Consider the following 14108-nt stretch of genomic DNA (forward strand, 5'->3'; position numbering starts at 1 on the left):
GCAGGCGCGTTCGAAAGAATCCGAGCGCGGCTGGCGTGTCCCAAAGAGGAATGGGGCATAAAGGGGAGGAGGGGTGAGCATGAGCATCGGGATGCCAAGCGCAGCTCCTCCCTAGGAGGCATCGGCGCTCAAAGCCGCCTGCTACTCGCCTAGGCAAATGGATCAGAGCACCGCAGGGATAAGAAGGGATTCCAAGCAAAGCGAAGGTGCTCCTGACCCCCCTTACGCTGGCCTCCAACACTCAGCGCAGTGCTGCGTCTGACTCCCGTGTTCCCGTTTGACTGCAAGTCTTTTTTTCTGCCTCGACCTTTACAGCAGAAGCAGACCCCCCCCCACCCACGAAAGAGGGGAAAGCGAAAACAAGATGTTGCTGCACTTTTCAACTGCCATCACTCCTGAACATTGGCCAGGCTGGCTGGCTGGCGCGGATGGGAGTCGGGCTCCCCAGCGCCGGCGCCGCCTCAGCCTCTATCTACCCGGGAAGCGCGCTTGGGTCTGAAGCTTGAAATGAATCCCCACTCCTTCGTCTCCGTTGCCCCCTTGTGAGTCCTAGCAGCCTCCCGCCTGCAGGTGGCGCTGCGACGCGCAGGTGCCGACGCCGGAAGTCGTCGAGGATCCCGCCCAGAGAGGGCTTGGGAAACCGGTTCCCTTCCGGAGACGCCATTTTGCCGTGAGACAGCAGCAGCAGCAGTCCGGGAAGCGGCGGGGTTTCTGAAGCTAACGATGCTGTCGACAGCAGGCTACGCCGAGCCCGCGCTTGGCCTGGGTTGTGAGGCGAAGCAGGGCTCTGCCGTGCAACACCGCTTCTCCCCTTACACCTTCAATGGCGGGTGAGTATCTGGCAGCCGCTTCCTGTCCTCTCCTTTTGTATTCGGCTGCTCGGTCCGGGCTGCCCAAATTACGGCGGTTTTTGCTTGGCGCACGCGATCAGCCCTACTTCCTAGTGTTTGGCTTTTATGTCTTCGAGACGTGCTTGTTTTATTACAATCCGACCCCACCTTATGGCATAGCTACGTTTCCCTTTTTTTAAGGGAAATTCCCTTATTCCGAATAGGATTCCTCGCAAGAAAAGGGAAAAATTGACAGCTATGCCTTATGGCCGTAGAAAGTCCCCCCCCCTCAAGACGGCTTCCAAGTTTAAAACACTAGAACAGCTTTAAAGGTGAATGCAATCACCAAGAGCATCAAATCGCTGCCCTCCTGTGAGAGCCCACAGTTATCACGGCCTCCATATGCTCACCCGAAGGTCTCGACAGAGTCGGTGTGCTTTTCCAGATCAAAACTTGTACAAAATAGTTTTAATCCCACCCTCCCAGTCTACCCTGCCTTTTTATCATGGATTTTTAGGTTTTCCCGTTGGTGAGGGTGGCTCCTCCTTGATTCCCTCAGTTGTATTTCATCTCTTAACCTTACGTATATCCGATTTTCTTTTTATTTTAATTCAGAGTGCTGTCAGTATTTTTTCAGTTGTACAAGTGCACTAAGGAAAAACAATAACCAAGGGGTTTTTTGGGGGGCGGGGAGACTCTCTGTTAGTCTGGCATCCTGTTTTTGATCAAAATTGCTGAGATCTGGCTGCTATGTCAGTGAAACTCTAGTTTTGAGTGCTTTCAAAGAATGCACAACCACGTATGTGCAGGCTGTTTTTGGATCCGGGCAAGAGTGTGGCGTGCTTGCACGCACTCCACTAACATGCACAAATGACCCAGAATGCAACCCCTGTTCAAATCAGGGGTTGCCTGTATCTGATTCTCTGGTATAAACGTGGATCGATAACTGAGGGTAGAATGACAAGAGTCAATAAATGACAGAATTACACTCCTGCTGAAAGAGTGGGTACCTTATTTGGGGTATTCCTGAATTCATTGCTGTTCCTTGAGGCTCAGGTAGTCTTGGTGACACAGAGTGCTTACATCAGCTTCATCTGATGGCTCAGCTGTGCTCCTATCTGCACAGAGATAGCCTAACGTCTGTTGTCTATGCTCTGGTAATCTGCAGGTTGCATTACTGCAATGCATTATGTGATTATGTCTTCAAATACTTGTTAGATGTGGTTTTTATTGGAACAATCACAACTCCAAAGCAAAATCTATAATACTGTACTTGGAGGATTTCTAGTTTTTGTGTTGTCGAGCTGAATTGTTTGCTAAATCCTTAGTACCCAGAAACATTTGTTCCTTTTTTTGTCTTAAAGGACTATATTGGCAATTGCTGGTGAAGACTTTTCTATTGTTGCCTCAGACACCCGGCTGAGTGAAGACTATGCAATTCATAGCCGGGACAGTCCAAAATGCTACAAACTGTAAGTTTAACTTGATAGAACCTAAAATTGTAATTTTCCTTAGTCATCAAGAGCATCATATCTTCGTTGCAGCTAACTTAATTCTTTATAATTTTGCTTTTTGAAACAGGACTTCACTGAAGCCTGGTGTTTCCATAAGCTTCATTTGATTTCTTATAAACTCAAGTATCTCAAACTTTTAGCTAGAAGGATGATAACTCACAAGGATTTTGCCTAACTTGGCTGTAGCTTACATAATATGCCATCTGGTAAAACGGTGAAATTCTCTGGCTGTGTTCCTCCATCCTTCATGGCAAGCAGCTTTTGAAAATGAAAGAGCGGTTTAAAAGCACATTGCAGTGTGCCTGCTATTCAAGTACAGAAAAAGTTGTGTTAGGTCATGCTTTTGAGTGCACGTGGGCTGCAAACCTGAACACGCTTACTGTGGAGTAAGCCCCATTGAACATGGCAGTATTTACTTCTGAGTAAAATATTGTGCTGCTGTAGTAGCTCTTGGAACATTGGTAGGCCCAGCCTTTTCTAAATAAGTAGTTTTAGTTTCACTATCTAACATGTTTCACTAACATGTCAGTGTCTTCTCTTGGGTAATATTCTTTAAAGTGAAATAGGAAAAACACCCAGTTACATGCTTATGCACGTCATGGACATTTCAGACTACAAAACAAAAATGTTTTCTATAATATTGCATCAGAATTTTCCAGGGCAAAGGAAATAAATTTGCTAGGTATGAGTAGTACCACAAACCACTCATTTTTGCATAACTCATTTCATTTGATGCATGAAATATATAGCCTTTTAGCTTTCTTAATAGACATGTCTCATAGGTTCCAACTGGGGATGCATTCTTAGCATATTAGGATATACTCCTAGGTAAGTGGATATAGAATTGTAGACTTAGTTTTACTGTTTTAGGCAGGCATACTATGTATCCACTTACTTGGGAGTGAGCCCCATTGAACATAGTAGGACTTCTGCATAGGGTTGTGTTGCTAGCTTTATAGTAGAATAGTTCTTAAATGGTTGTCTAGATATAAACATTTGACTTGTAACCTTCTATTGACATCAGTTGGTCTTTTGTGATGATGGTACTTGTTAATACTGTCTCCATAGCTTTCTCTGTAAATGGCAGGGTTTGTGCAAATTACTATATGCTATATAATATGCTATGCGGAGTCTTGGGGCTGGTCCAGCTGTGCATTACTGCCACTTTTCCTTTATGTGATTCTGTGGTGTCTTCGAGAACCTGTGATCTGGTGGAGAATATATCAAGTGAACCAAAGTATACTCAGGCACCAGTACATGGAGTTAAGAACATAAGCAAAGCTTTGCAAAATCAGACCCAAAGGTTCATGTGTTCCCAGATGCTTCTGAGAAGCCAACAAGTCTCCAGCAGCTGGTATTTGGTGGCATGTGGCCTGTGAAGATGTAAGTTGTACTTTGCCTTCACAGCTAGTACATCACCATCACGTCTTACAAGAATGCATTCCATATAATTGCTCCAGTTGTGTGTAGCACTGTATTCAAATTGCATGGGCCCATGTGATAGTGAGCACGGTTGCTTATCATCATGTTGAATAGAAAAAGTATCAGTGCACAACTGAATCAGTCCTGGTTCTGCATGTTAAGCAGTAAAGTTGTAATTCGTACAACACCACTTTATGAAAATTTGAATGAGAGGAATTCTTTGATGTTTTTGTTTACAGTTAATGTGTCACAACTAACAAAAAAAAATCTTATCTGAGAGTATTCATCATGTCAAGATTACTTAAAATCATATTAATGTTGCATTTGTACAGGACAGATACAACGGTCATTGGTTGCAGTGGATTTCACGGAGACTGCCTTACACTTACTAAAATTATTGAAGCAAGGCTAAAGGTAAATTATATTTATTTATATATGTTTGTAAATGGAGGTGGTCAAACGCTAATAAAAAAATGCGAAGAAAATATTTTTAAGCCTAGAAATACCTGTGGCATAGTGGTGAATCAAATATAATTTCTCTGCACAACAGCTGAAGCATTGTGGATTAGAAAGTAAATTTGCGTTTTTGTTGTTTTTTAACCTCAGGGGTGTGTATAAAACGTAGGTGGCTGTTCCAGTGTACAGTTACAACATTGGGTGATGCCAGATGTTTTAAGGAACTCCTTTACCCTTTAATGATAACTAGTTTTTCTTGCCTGTTGGTAGAGTAGCCTGCTTATGTGGTAGTCTGAATCTGACCATCTTGCCTGTTCTGCAGCTCATTTCAGGGAAACATTCAGCATGAACTTCCACCTTGTTTCTGTTATAACAATTTTGCCATTTGATTCCAGATGTACAAACATTCCAATAACAAGACCATGAGTGCTGGAGCTATTGCAGCCATGCTTTCTACAATCCTGTATTCTCGAAGATTCTTCCCTTACTATGTTTACAACATAATTGGTGGATTAGATGAAGAAGGTAAAGTCTAATTTGAATTCTTAGTAAATATAAGTCTCTCTTGCAGCATTCAAAATTTTCTAGGCGCCAAATGTATTTTGTACCTGGCTATCGTGCTTGTGACAAAGTGAAGATGTCTGGGTGCCAGGATGGCGCCTGACGTCTCCACCATCTGGAGGTGCGTGCCTGGGGATCCTTGGATCTTGCCTGTTTTCACACACTAGCAACACATTCTGTAGAATGACAGTGGTACCTTGGGTTAAGTACTTAATTCGTTCCGGAGGTCCGTACTTAACCTGAAGCACCACTTTAGCTAATGGGGCCTCCCACTGCTGCCGGAGCAGGATTTCTGTTCTCATCCTGAAGCAAAGTTCTTAACCCAAGGTACTATTTCTGGGTTAGCGGAGTCTGTAACCTGAAGCGTATGTAACCCGAGGTACCACTGTAGAGCCGTGAAATTTTATCTGCACAATCAGAACAAATTTCAGGAACCATGACATTCATGCCCATGAAGCCCCAAGCCTTCTACTGCTCTGCAACACTCTGGAATAGCCACTCCTCAATTCAAACAGACCATACATTGGCTAGGCAGAGAATGGCTTGGCATAATGTATGAACCAGGCCATTGATTTAAAATGTTTCACACATACAATGAACTGTAAACTAAGGTTTGTTCTTGGTTTACAGTTCATGGTTTACCACAAACCATAAGCACAGCTTGAGACTTAATGCTAAGACAAATCATAGCTCAGCCCTAGGTAGCATGGTGGCATCAGGGCCAGGGATGGACCACTGCAACTGCACTTTTTGTTCCAGGAACCCACACAATGTTCATTCATGGCAAGTTGTGGTTTGCCTTAGAGTTGCATATGAAATGGGCCAATACCTGTTGGATTTTTGGAATTCATTCTTTTGGGTTGTGTTTCGAGTTCATTCTTTTGGATTGTGTGATTAATTTTGTTATGCCTTGGTAGCTATATAATTTCTCATCCAGATTTATCTAAGATGACAGTTCATTACTCGATTTCTGTTAAATCCACATCATCTGGTTCCAAACTGAAGTGGCTGCCGTTGCCTTTTGTGTGTGTGTCTGCTCCAGCTATTAGACCTTATTCATGGTTGCTGCTTGTGATTCTAACGTCAGCTTCTTTTTCTTCTTAAGGAAAGGGTGCAGTGTACAGCTTTGATCCGGTAGGCTCCTACCAGAGAGATACTTTCAAAGCTGGTGGATCAGCTAGTGCCATGCTGCAGCCTCTGCTGGACAACCAGGTAAGATTTCAGACATGACTCTCTGGTTAGCGGTTACATTGACATAGAAGTACAGTGGAACCTTGGTTCTCGAACTTAATCCGTTCTGGAAGTCCATTTGACTCCCAAAACCATTCGAAAATCAAGCCGTGGCTTCCGATTGGCTGCAGGAGCTTCCTGCACTGAAGCAGAAGCCATGTCGGATGTTCGGCTTCCGAAAAACGTTTGAAAACCAGAACACTTACTCCCAGGTTTTCGGTGTTCAGGAGCCGATTTGTTCGCCAACTAAGCTGTTCAAGAACCAAGGTTAGATTGTAGTTGAATTGTTTCTGAAGCACTTAATGTTTCTTCTGTGCTTCTGATGGCCTCCATGTTTGACATACAGTAGTTTTCATCTAATAGAAAATTAAGAGTAAGAAACAGACAAGCTTTTATCAACTAATTTTCCATACACAAGAACAAACTTGTAAATGGCTACCTTCTTGGCAGCCTGGAACAATTAGGATTTGCTTCCAGAACCCCAGACGTCATAGCTTTAGACAAGTTTGGTGGTTCTTTCCTCTTAGCCTACTGATGACTAATGTAGATATTATGTGAGCAGGTGGGCTGTTTGCTCGGTTGGGAGTTCCTGAAAGTGTTGTCATTCTATAAAGCAGTGCTGCTCTGGCTGACCAAGCATGATCATGCCACAGGCATTAGAAGGTCACTTAAATAAAAAGGAAACAATTTCTACTGGTCCTTTGTGCTTGTTTCAGTTTCTTTTTTATTAATTCTGAGAGGATGACTATTTTATTTGCCATAACTGCATTCAGATAATGCTTGCACATGTGAAACTGCTGTCATCTCATCATCAGTTGTCCGTAATTTTGATGTCATGGCATTTATGTATAGTTGATTTCCAGCAATTGCAGCCAAAGTAAATTTGCGAATTTGGCCTTTAATTTATTCCCTTATTCTGCCCCCGCCTCCAAATGAATGTAGTGATCATTTACCAAATGACTTCCTTACACATTATTTTGATTTTTTTTTTTTTTTTTAGTGGCAAGACCTGTAGTGGCCTGTAACAAAGTAGCCCTCATCTTAATTGTCGAATGAAAGTGAGAACAGAAAGGTTAATTAAAATGTCTTTCTTTTTGAAAGGTTGGTCTGAAGAACTTGCAGAATGTGGAGCATGTGTCTTTGTCTCTGGAGAAGGCTTTGCAGTTAGTCAAGGATGTCTTTATTTCTGCTGCAGAAAGAGATGTATACACTGGGGATGCACTAAAAATCTGCATTATCACAAAAGATGGAATTAAAGAAGAAATGACTCCATTGCGAAGAGACTAAATCAGTGCACTGTGCATTTAAAGAATTTTGGTGTGCAACCTTAATTTTTGTGCAGGCTATATACTGCTGGTATGATATTTGATGTAATAAAAAAGACACCAAAGCTGTCTTTCATCATTTATATTTCATTGTTTGCAGCATAAGTGGGATTTGAGTCACATGAGGCCAGTCAAGGAAAAACAGGCTCAGTTATTCAAATGTAAGTTGCAGTCTGGTAAATGGTAGAAGAGAATAACTTATGATCATTATGTCAGCGCAGTCTACTACACAACCACTTAAATTTATCTTAATTCTTTGGACTTGCACAAACGCATGATACAAATTTATACCTTAAGTTAAGATGGTGACAGCTGTTATTGGACAAATTCTCATTATTTTGGGTGAGTAAGGTAGCCAGCCTTCTGTCCCTTCTGTTTCTCTGAATCGTGGTGCAGAGAGGGCCCAATGAAGGCATGGTGTTAAATGTGTATTTGCATTTAATGTAGGGTGTTTTTTAAAAAAACTGCAAAGAATATCAGGTACATGGGAAGGGGCTAATAGTTTTTGGCACTAACGGGAATTTTCTCCGAAATGCAAGTATCTTCTTTAGGGGAGGGATTTTCCTCAGGATCACAGCATTGAAGGAGATAAAAATTCTGATAATTATTACTCCTGATGTTCTGTGGTGGTGGTGGTTGTTTTTTTAAAAAACTCTTTAAAAAGTGTTTTGGCCCAGATAGTAAGTATGTTTAAGGTCTCTGCATACTTAATTATATATTTAGCTCACTACAGAATATCCACATGCTTTACTTGAGTTTATCCTACAGTGGAGAAGTAAATTTGGCACTAGCATTTTGGTGAAAGTACTTTGCTAGTCAGATACTCATTCCTGGTTGTTGAAGCTACAGAAGTTCAGCACATGTAGTAATTCCAATTTTGCCCATCACAGAAAACCATGGTTAATGATTTGCTGTAAACAAGTCAATGATGAACACTTTGCTCCTTCCTCTCTGCTAGTGCATAAAACAAACCATGATCACTGGCTTTAGTGTATGTCTGAACTCGGGATCGTGATTAATTTTGTTCCAAATAAAACATCTGTAAAGAAGATTTGTGGCTTAATGATCAAAGTTGGTTTGAATGAAACAAACTGATCCCTGATTCAGCCTTGATGTTAAATCAGGGATTATGCTTTGTTTTTCCCCTGTGCTAATTATGGGGAGCGAAGTGGGTGAGATTGGTGCATATATAGCAAACGATTTACCATGGTTTACTGTATGTGGGAACAAGGCCTATGATTCACTCCATCTTTTTTCTACAGCACTATGCTCTAAAGTAGCAATTTGTTAAAGCAAATTTTCTTGTTTGAGAACATAATGCCTATCTTATAAGCTATGGCAGAACATGGGTTTATAGGACGCTATTCAACAGTGTCACTCAGATGATGATCTGTAGAATGGGAACTGAAGCTATCTCCTGCTTGGACTACTGCAATGTGCTCTACATGGGGCTACCTTTGAAGGTGACCCAGAAACTGTAATTAATCCAGAATGCGGCAGCTAGACTGGTGACTGGGAGTGGCCGCCAGGACCACATAACACTGGTCCTGAGAGATCTGCATTGGATCCCAGTACGTTTCCAAGCACAATTCAGTGTTGGTGCTAACCTTTAAAGCCCTAAACAGCCTTGGCCCAGTATACCTGAAGGAGCGTCTCCATCCCCATCGTTCAGCCCAGACACTGAGATCCAGCGCCAAGGGCCTTCTGGCGGTTCCCTCATTGCGAGAAGTGAGGTTACAAGGAACCAGACAGAGGGCCTTCTTGGTAGTGGTACCTGCCCTGTGGAATGCCCTCCCTTCAGATGTGAAGGAAATAAGTAACTATCTTATCTTTAAAAGACATCTGAAGACAGCCCTGTTTAGGGAAGTTTTTAATATTTAATGCTGTATTGTTTTTAACACTATTGGAAGCCGCCCAGAGTGGCTAGGGAAACTCAGGCAGATGGGCGGGGTATAAATAATAAATTATTTTAAATAATAACAATATCCAGTGATCTCTGCAGCATATTTAGGGAGATATGGAAGTTGCAAGGGGTGAGGAGGGAGTTTCCAAAAATTGTCTCCGTTGTTTTGGTAAGCCAAATTACCATTAGCCTAGTGACCCTGTTGAACACAACCTGAAAATATTCATTACAAAATGAAATGCACATCAGCTTCCTTTTATAGATGAAAAAAGATCTGCATTTGTACCTTATTTTTTGACACTACATTCCCATCGTACTTATTCGAAAATGTAGAAAAAGGTGTCCAAACTCAAAAAGTGATTGATGCTATCAAAGTAATGGAAATTGGGATAAAGTCCTGTCCTAACGTTAACAAAGATTAAATTGAAACTTGGTAGTTTTAGTCTATTTTTTAAAAAAATAACTTGGGAGGTCATATTTTATGCCTCTGCAGGTTCCTTGTCCCCTTTTTTCACTTTGTGGCCCAGAGTAAAGTATATTCATTTCTGTATACCAGTTGGCAAATTATTAATATAATTAATATTGTGTATAGGCATCAAACATCCGTAGTTTGATATATTGACTGCAGATGTTCACTCTGATTACAGGTTATGAATGAGAAACTCTGACTAATATTCTTTGTGCGGGAGGGTATGAATTAATTGTAAAGTTTTTTCCTGCAGTAGAGTTGGCCACCACGAGGTGGCATTACTGTTCCTTTGAAGTGAATTAAGATTTCCCTGGTTAGGAGAAACAGCAGATCATCTGTGTTTGGATAGAACAAATGGCTGGCAAGTTAAAATACAAAATGTTACTCTTAATATGGAATTGTTCCTAACAGTTTTCGAAGTAAGACTGCTTATATAAGAATTGCTATATGAAATCATTTACCCTAAACCGTCTAGGAAGTTTAACTTCATTTAATACGGAGAGCATTTGACCTTCAATTCCTGGCTTCTGCTCAGCAATTTCATCTTATAACAGAAGTTCAGAGATGGGAATGTGGCAAAGTCAAAGCATTAACTGAGATAAAATAGTTCAGTGTTGAGGAAGAGTGCAACCTTGAGCATGCAAATAAGGAATAGAACTGGAGACCTGTAGCATCCTTTACTTCACCTTAAGCTGCCTGATAAACTCAAATTACTAAACACATACACACACATCATCCCTAGTTCAAGTGCTTCAATTAATTTGGTTTTTCCCTTATCTGAGAAATTCCCACCTGCCCAGTATTGCTATGCAACCCAAGACTTGCATTTCTAAAGACCAAGCATCTGCAGAGAGATGAAATATAGTCTGGAGCAAAGTGTTACGGGATTTGACTAGGCTATGCTGAATTGATCAGTTTGCTGGTAAATACAGGGAAGAGGCAAAGAACTACACTGTTCCAGAAACTGTAGGGAAACTTGCTTCCAGTTTATGCTGGACTACAGCTCTGACTTGGCCATGCTAGCTGGGGCAAGAAAGTAAAAGTTGGAAAAGCTAATAATCTTGTTTTTCACCTAGAATTTAGAGTCGTGATTGCATCAGTCCACAAGCCAGCTTATTATTCAACCTGCAACCCCAACCACAAAGGTGTCAGAACATAATAGAGTGACAACGTAAGAACTGGGGGTGGAGCTAGGAATATTATGGCACACCTTGCAGATTTTCCACTCAAAGCTGCATTTTCAATAGAAAAAAGGCCCCTTTTAACAACCTAGCACGTTCCACAATCAACAGCCCAGAAGTATGCAACTGGCTTGTCTGCTCTGATGTCATGGAAAGCTGAGGTCTTCCTTAGAGAGCTGAGTGCTGATTGAAACTGGGTATACATTTGAGCAGATGTGGTTCTAGTGGTTCAAGTATTATGCCAAAAGTAGAGCCATTCAGATCCTCACTTAACTATGAAACCAACCTTGGTTCAGTCACTCTCAGCTGAACCTGCTTTACTGAGTTGTGAGGATAAACCAAGAAGGGAATGAATTTTTGTTAACTTGTATAAAGATTGCATAGGGACTATGAATGTGGAATTGCTGCCTTGCAAATGCAAATCAACATCCATTTCAGAGGCTTTCAATACAAGCAGACATGATATTTGCTTCTTAAGACCTATGTAAGTCCTATGTGATTAACTACATGTTTCATCCAATATTTACATGAATATATTGGTCATGCTAAGGCAAAGCAGCTTATCAAATACCTTGAAGCAATTACAAAGTAATTGTGCCTGATTTTGTTTTGCTAGTGCAACAGACTATGTCCCATGTCTCATACGATATAGCAAGAAGATCGAAAGCAATCGTGCTGCTGTCATAACGCCTTGTACAGGACTAGTTCCAGCACCTTGGCAATACTGCTCCTCAAACAAACCTAGGTCATTATGATTGTCAAACAGACCTAATAGCATCCGTATAGCTTACAGTTAATCACTCAGCCCATTCTGTGTAAACACCAAAGCCAACTCATCACAGTTATAAAACAAGGGACTGAAAATCCTGCTTTTTAATGGGATAATGAGTTTATTCTGAGTTAATGGATCATCTTCCTAAGTGGGCCATCTGGTACATCAGTCAAGCCATTCTCTTCCTTGATCATATCATCCCAATCCCCAATGTCCCCAATACTGGGAAGAGTCCCATTTATTAAATTCAGCATGCATTTTAGTATAGTGGTACCTCAGGTCAAGTACTTAATTCGTTCCGGAGGTCCGTTCTTAACCTGAAACTGTTCTTAACCTGAAGCACCACTTTAGCTAATGGGGCCTCCCGCTGCCACCGCGCCTCCGGAGCACGATTTCTGTTCTCATCCTGAAGCAAAGTTCTTAACCCGAGGTACTATTTCTGAGTTAGCGGAGTCTGTAACCTGAAGCGTTTGTAACCCGAGGTACCACTGTATGCAGAAGTTCCACTGAAAGCTATGGGACTTGCAGGCATTGTTAAACCGTGTCCTGATTGTCTGTTTTTAATCAATATTTTGCATTCAATGCGAACTAGAACTTTTCAGTCTTTTTGTAGGCTTCAGCTGTAACAACCAGGATGTGACTAGGAGTGAAATATTATCTCAACAGATGATATGAGCTATGTCCCTCCTTGAGGCTTGAGCATTCCACTGACAGAGTGCCCAGAAACAGGCACCAAGGTCTTTCTACAATTTAAGCCTTTATTGGCAGTTCTGTAAGACCTCCATGTATACATGAAAAGAAGGGAGATATGAACACTATTATTTATCCCTAATTGAAAGCCCACAGTCACCACAAAAGTGGGGTTAGGTAGCACTAGTAACCACCACAGAATCTGATCTGAAAACAATCTAGGACCATGAACGTATTAGATTGCACCTTTCATTGTTCAGCTCACTTCAGGGTTTTGTGGTTGAGCTACTTGCACACCCCAGTGTGGTTTCCTAGTTCAGGTGAGAGGATTTCCTGTGAGCCAGAAGGTGGAGCCCTCTCCCTCTCTGTTTCAGCCCAGCTAGCTTTTGTTCTTTAACCATGTCATAATGCCTTCTAACAACACATTCACTATTGCTGGGGCAAGGAAGATGCATGGACACTATGAGCCACTTTACCCAACAACCCTTGGGCTCTATGGATGGAAGCCAGCACAATTCTGAACTGACCTCAACTAAGCTCAGACCCCAGCCCAACCCAAACCAACTCCCCGCCCCCCCGCGGTTGCATGTAGAATAAGGTTACCAGATATTTTTTTTTCAATGAATCCAGGGACACTTTTCAGCTTCAATGGATTTTGTATGGGGACTGATTTGTAAATCCAGGGACATTTCCCTGGGAAATGGGGATGTCTGGTAACCTTAATGTAGAAACCTTGTGCTCCATTAACTTTGGTGCAGATGTCTTGTCTTTTGATTTGAAAGAAAACCTAACATTTCCACTTAAAAGCAGAGTTAAAAGTTGCGCAACTTAGCCCAAAATCCACAAGTGGTTTACAGAAGTTGTAAAACTGAAACGCAATACATATAATAAAATAATATAAATAAGGATCAGAATACTTATTATTGCTACTTTAATTCATTACTTGCCTTTCACCAGAAGGTCCATGGGGTTATGCAAGATCTAAATGGAACCCCAGCCACTGCATTTTGGACCAATTGTAGTTCCTGAGTTGTCTTCAAAGTTTGCTCCACAGAGAACGCATTGCAATAATCCAGTCTGGAAATTATCAGAGAATGGGATGAAGTGGCCAAGTTATTTAAAACAGCAGTTAAGCAAATGAACTGGTCAATGCTCTCAAGCATCCAAACAGTGATTTCAAAGTGTTATTTTTAGTGACGTCAGTCCACTTACATGTTTGGCTTCCCATTTTAGAGCAGAATCTGAAGTTATTTTGGCCAGGAGCTACCATCAGAGGGCAGCATTGAGTTGCTATCACTGGCTTCAGGGAGGAAAATGCTTTGGGCTGAGACTCAGAGAGATTTAACCAACCTGAGCAGCTTTTATTCAGTTTCAGTTCCTGTTCTGCTCCACATTAATGATATTCACCCATCCAAATAGCATGGGAAATCTTCAAAGATAATTTTGAGATCTAACGTGAAAAGGGCCTTTGCTGCTGAGGCTTCAGTCTCAACTATGGTGGTAGCCAAACTGTGGGTGAGGTAAGAATAGAGATTTATTAGATTTCAAATAAAAAGTGAACATTTGTTATCAACAAAAAGGAGAGAATTGTTTCCTATTCAAATGTAAAAATTACATTCTAATGTCAAATTACCTATTCCAGATACATTTTTCACCTTATACAGGTAATATAGTCTGATCTAAGTTGGCTTTCAATAAAGAATACATAATGAAACAGATCCCTTTTGAAAATTAATAATTTCACTGGATGAATTT

The 14108-nt window shown here is 41.4% G+C and overlaps 1 protein-coding gene across 1 annotated transcript; it reads left to right on the plus strand.

Annotated features, from left to right (window-relative positions):
- The first annotated feature begins 649 nt into the window (after positions 1 to 649).
- Positions 650 to 7403, plus strand: PSMB1 (proteasome 20S subunit beta 1). The gene is made up of 6 exons (XM_079971386.1): positions 650 to 830; positions 2195 to 2302; positions 4099 to 4180; positions 4618 to 4747; positions 5889 to 5995; positions 7115 to 7403. The coding sequence occupies exons 1-6, from the start codon at positions 724 to 726 to the stop codon at positions 7298 to 7300; spliced, it is 720 nt and encodes a 239-aa protein (XP_079827512.1). The 5' UTR covers positions 650 to 723; the 3' UTR covers positions 7301 to 7403.
- The last annotated feature ends 6705 nt before the right edge of the window (positions 7404 to 14108 follow it).

Source organism: Podarcis cretensis (genome assembly GCF_951804945.1).
Source record: "Podarcis cretensis genome assembly, chromosome: 3".
In the NCBI taxonomy this organism is placed as follows: domain Eukaryota; kingdom Metazoa; phylum Chordata; class Lepidosauria; order Squamata; family Lacertidae; genus Podarcis; species Podarcis cretensis.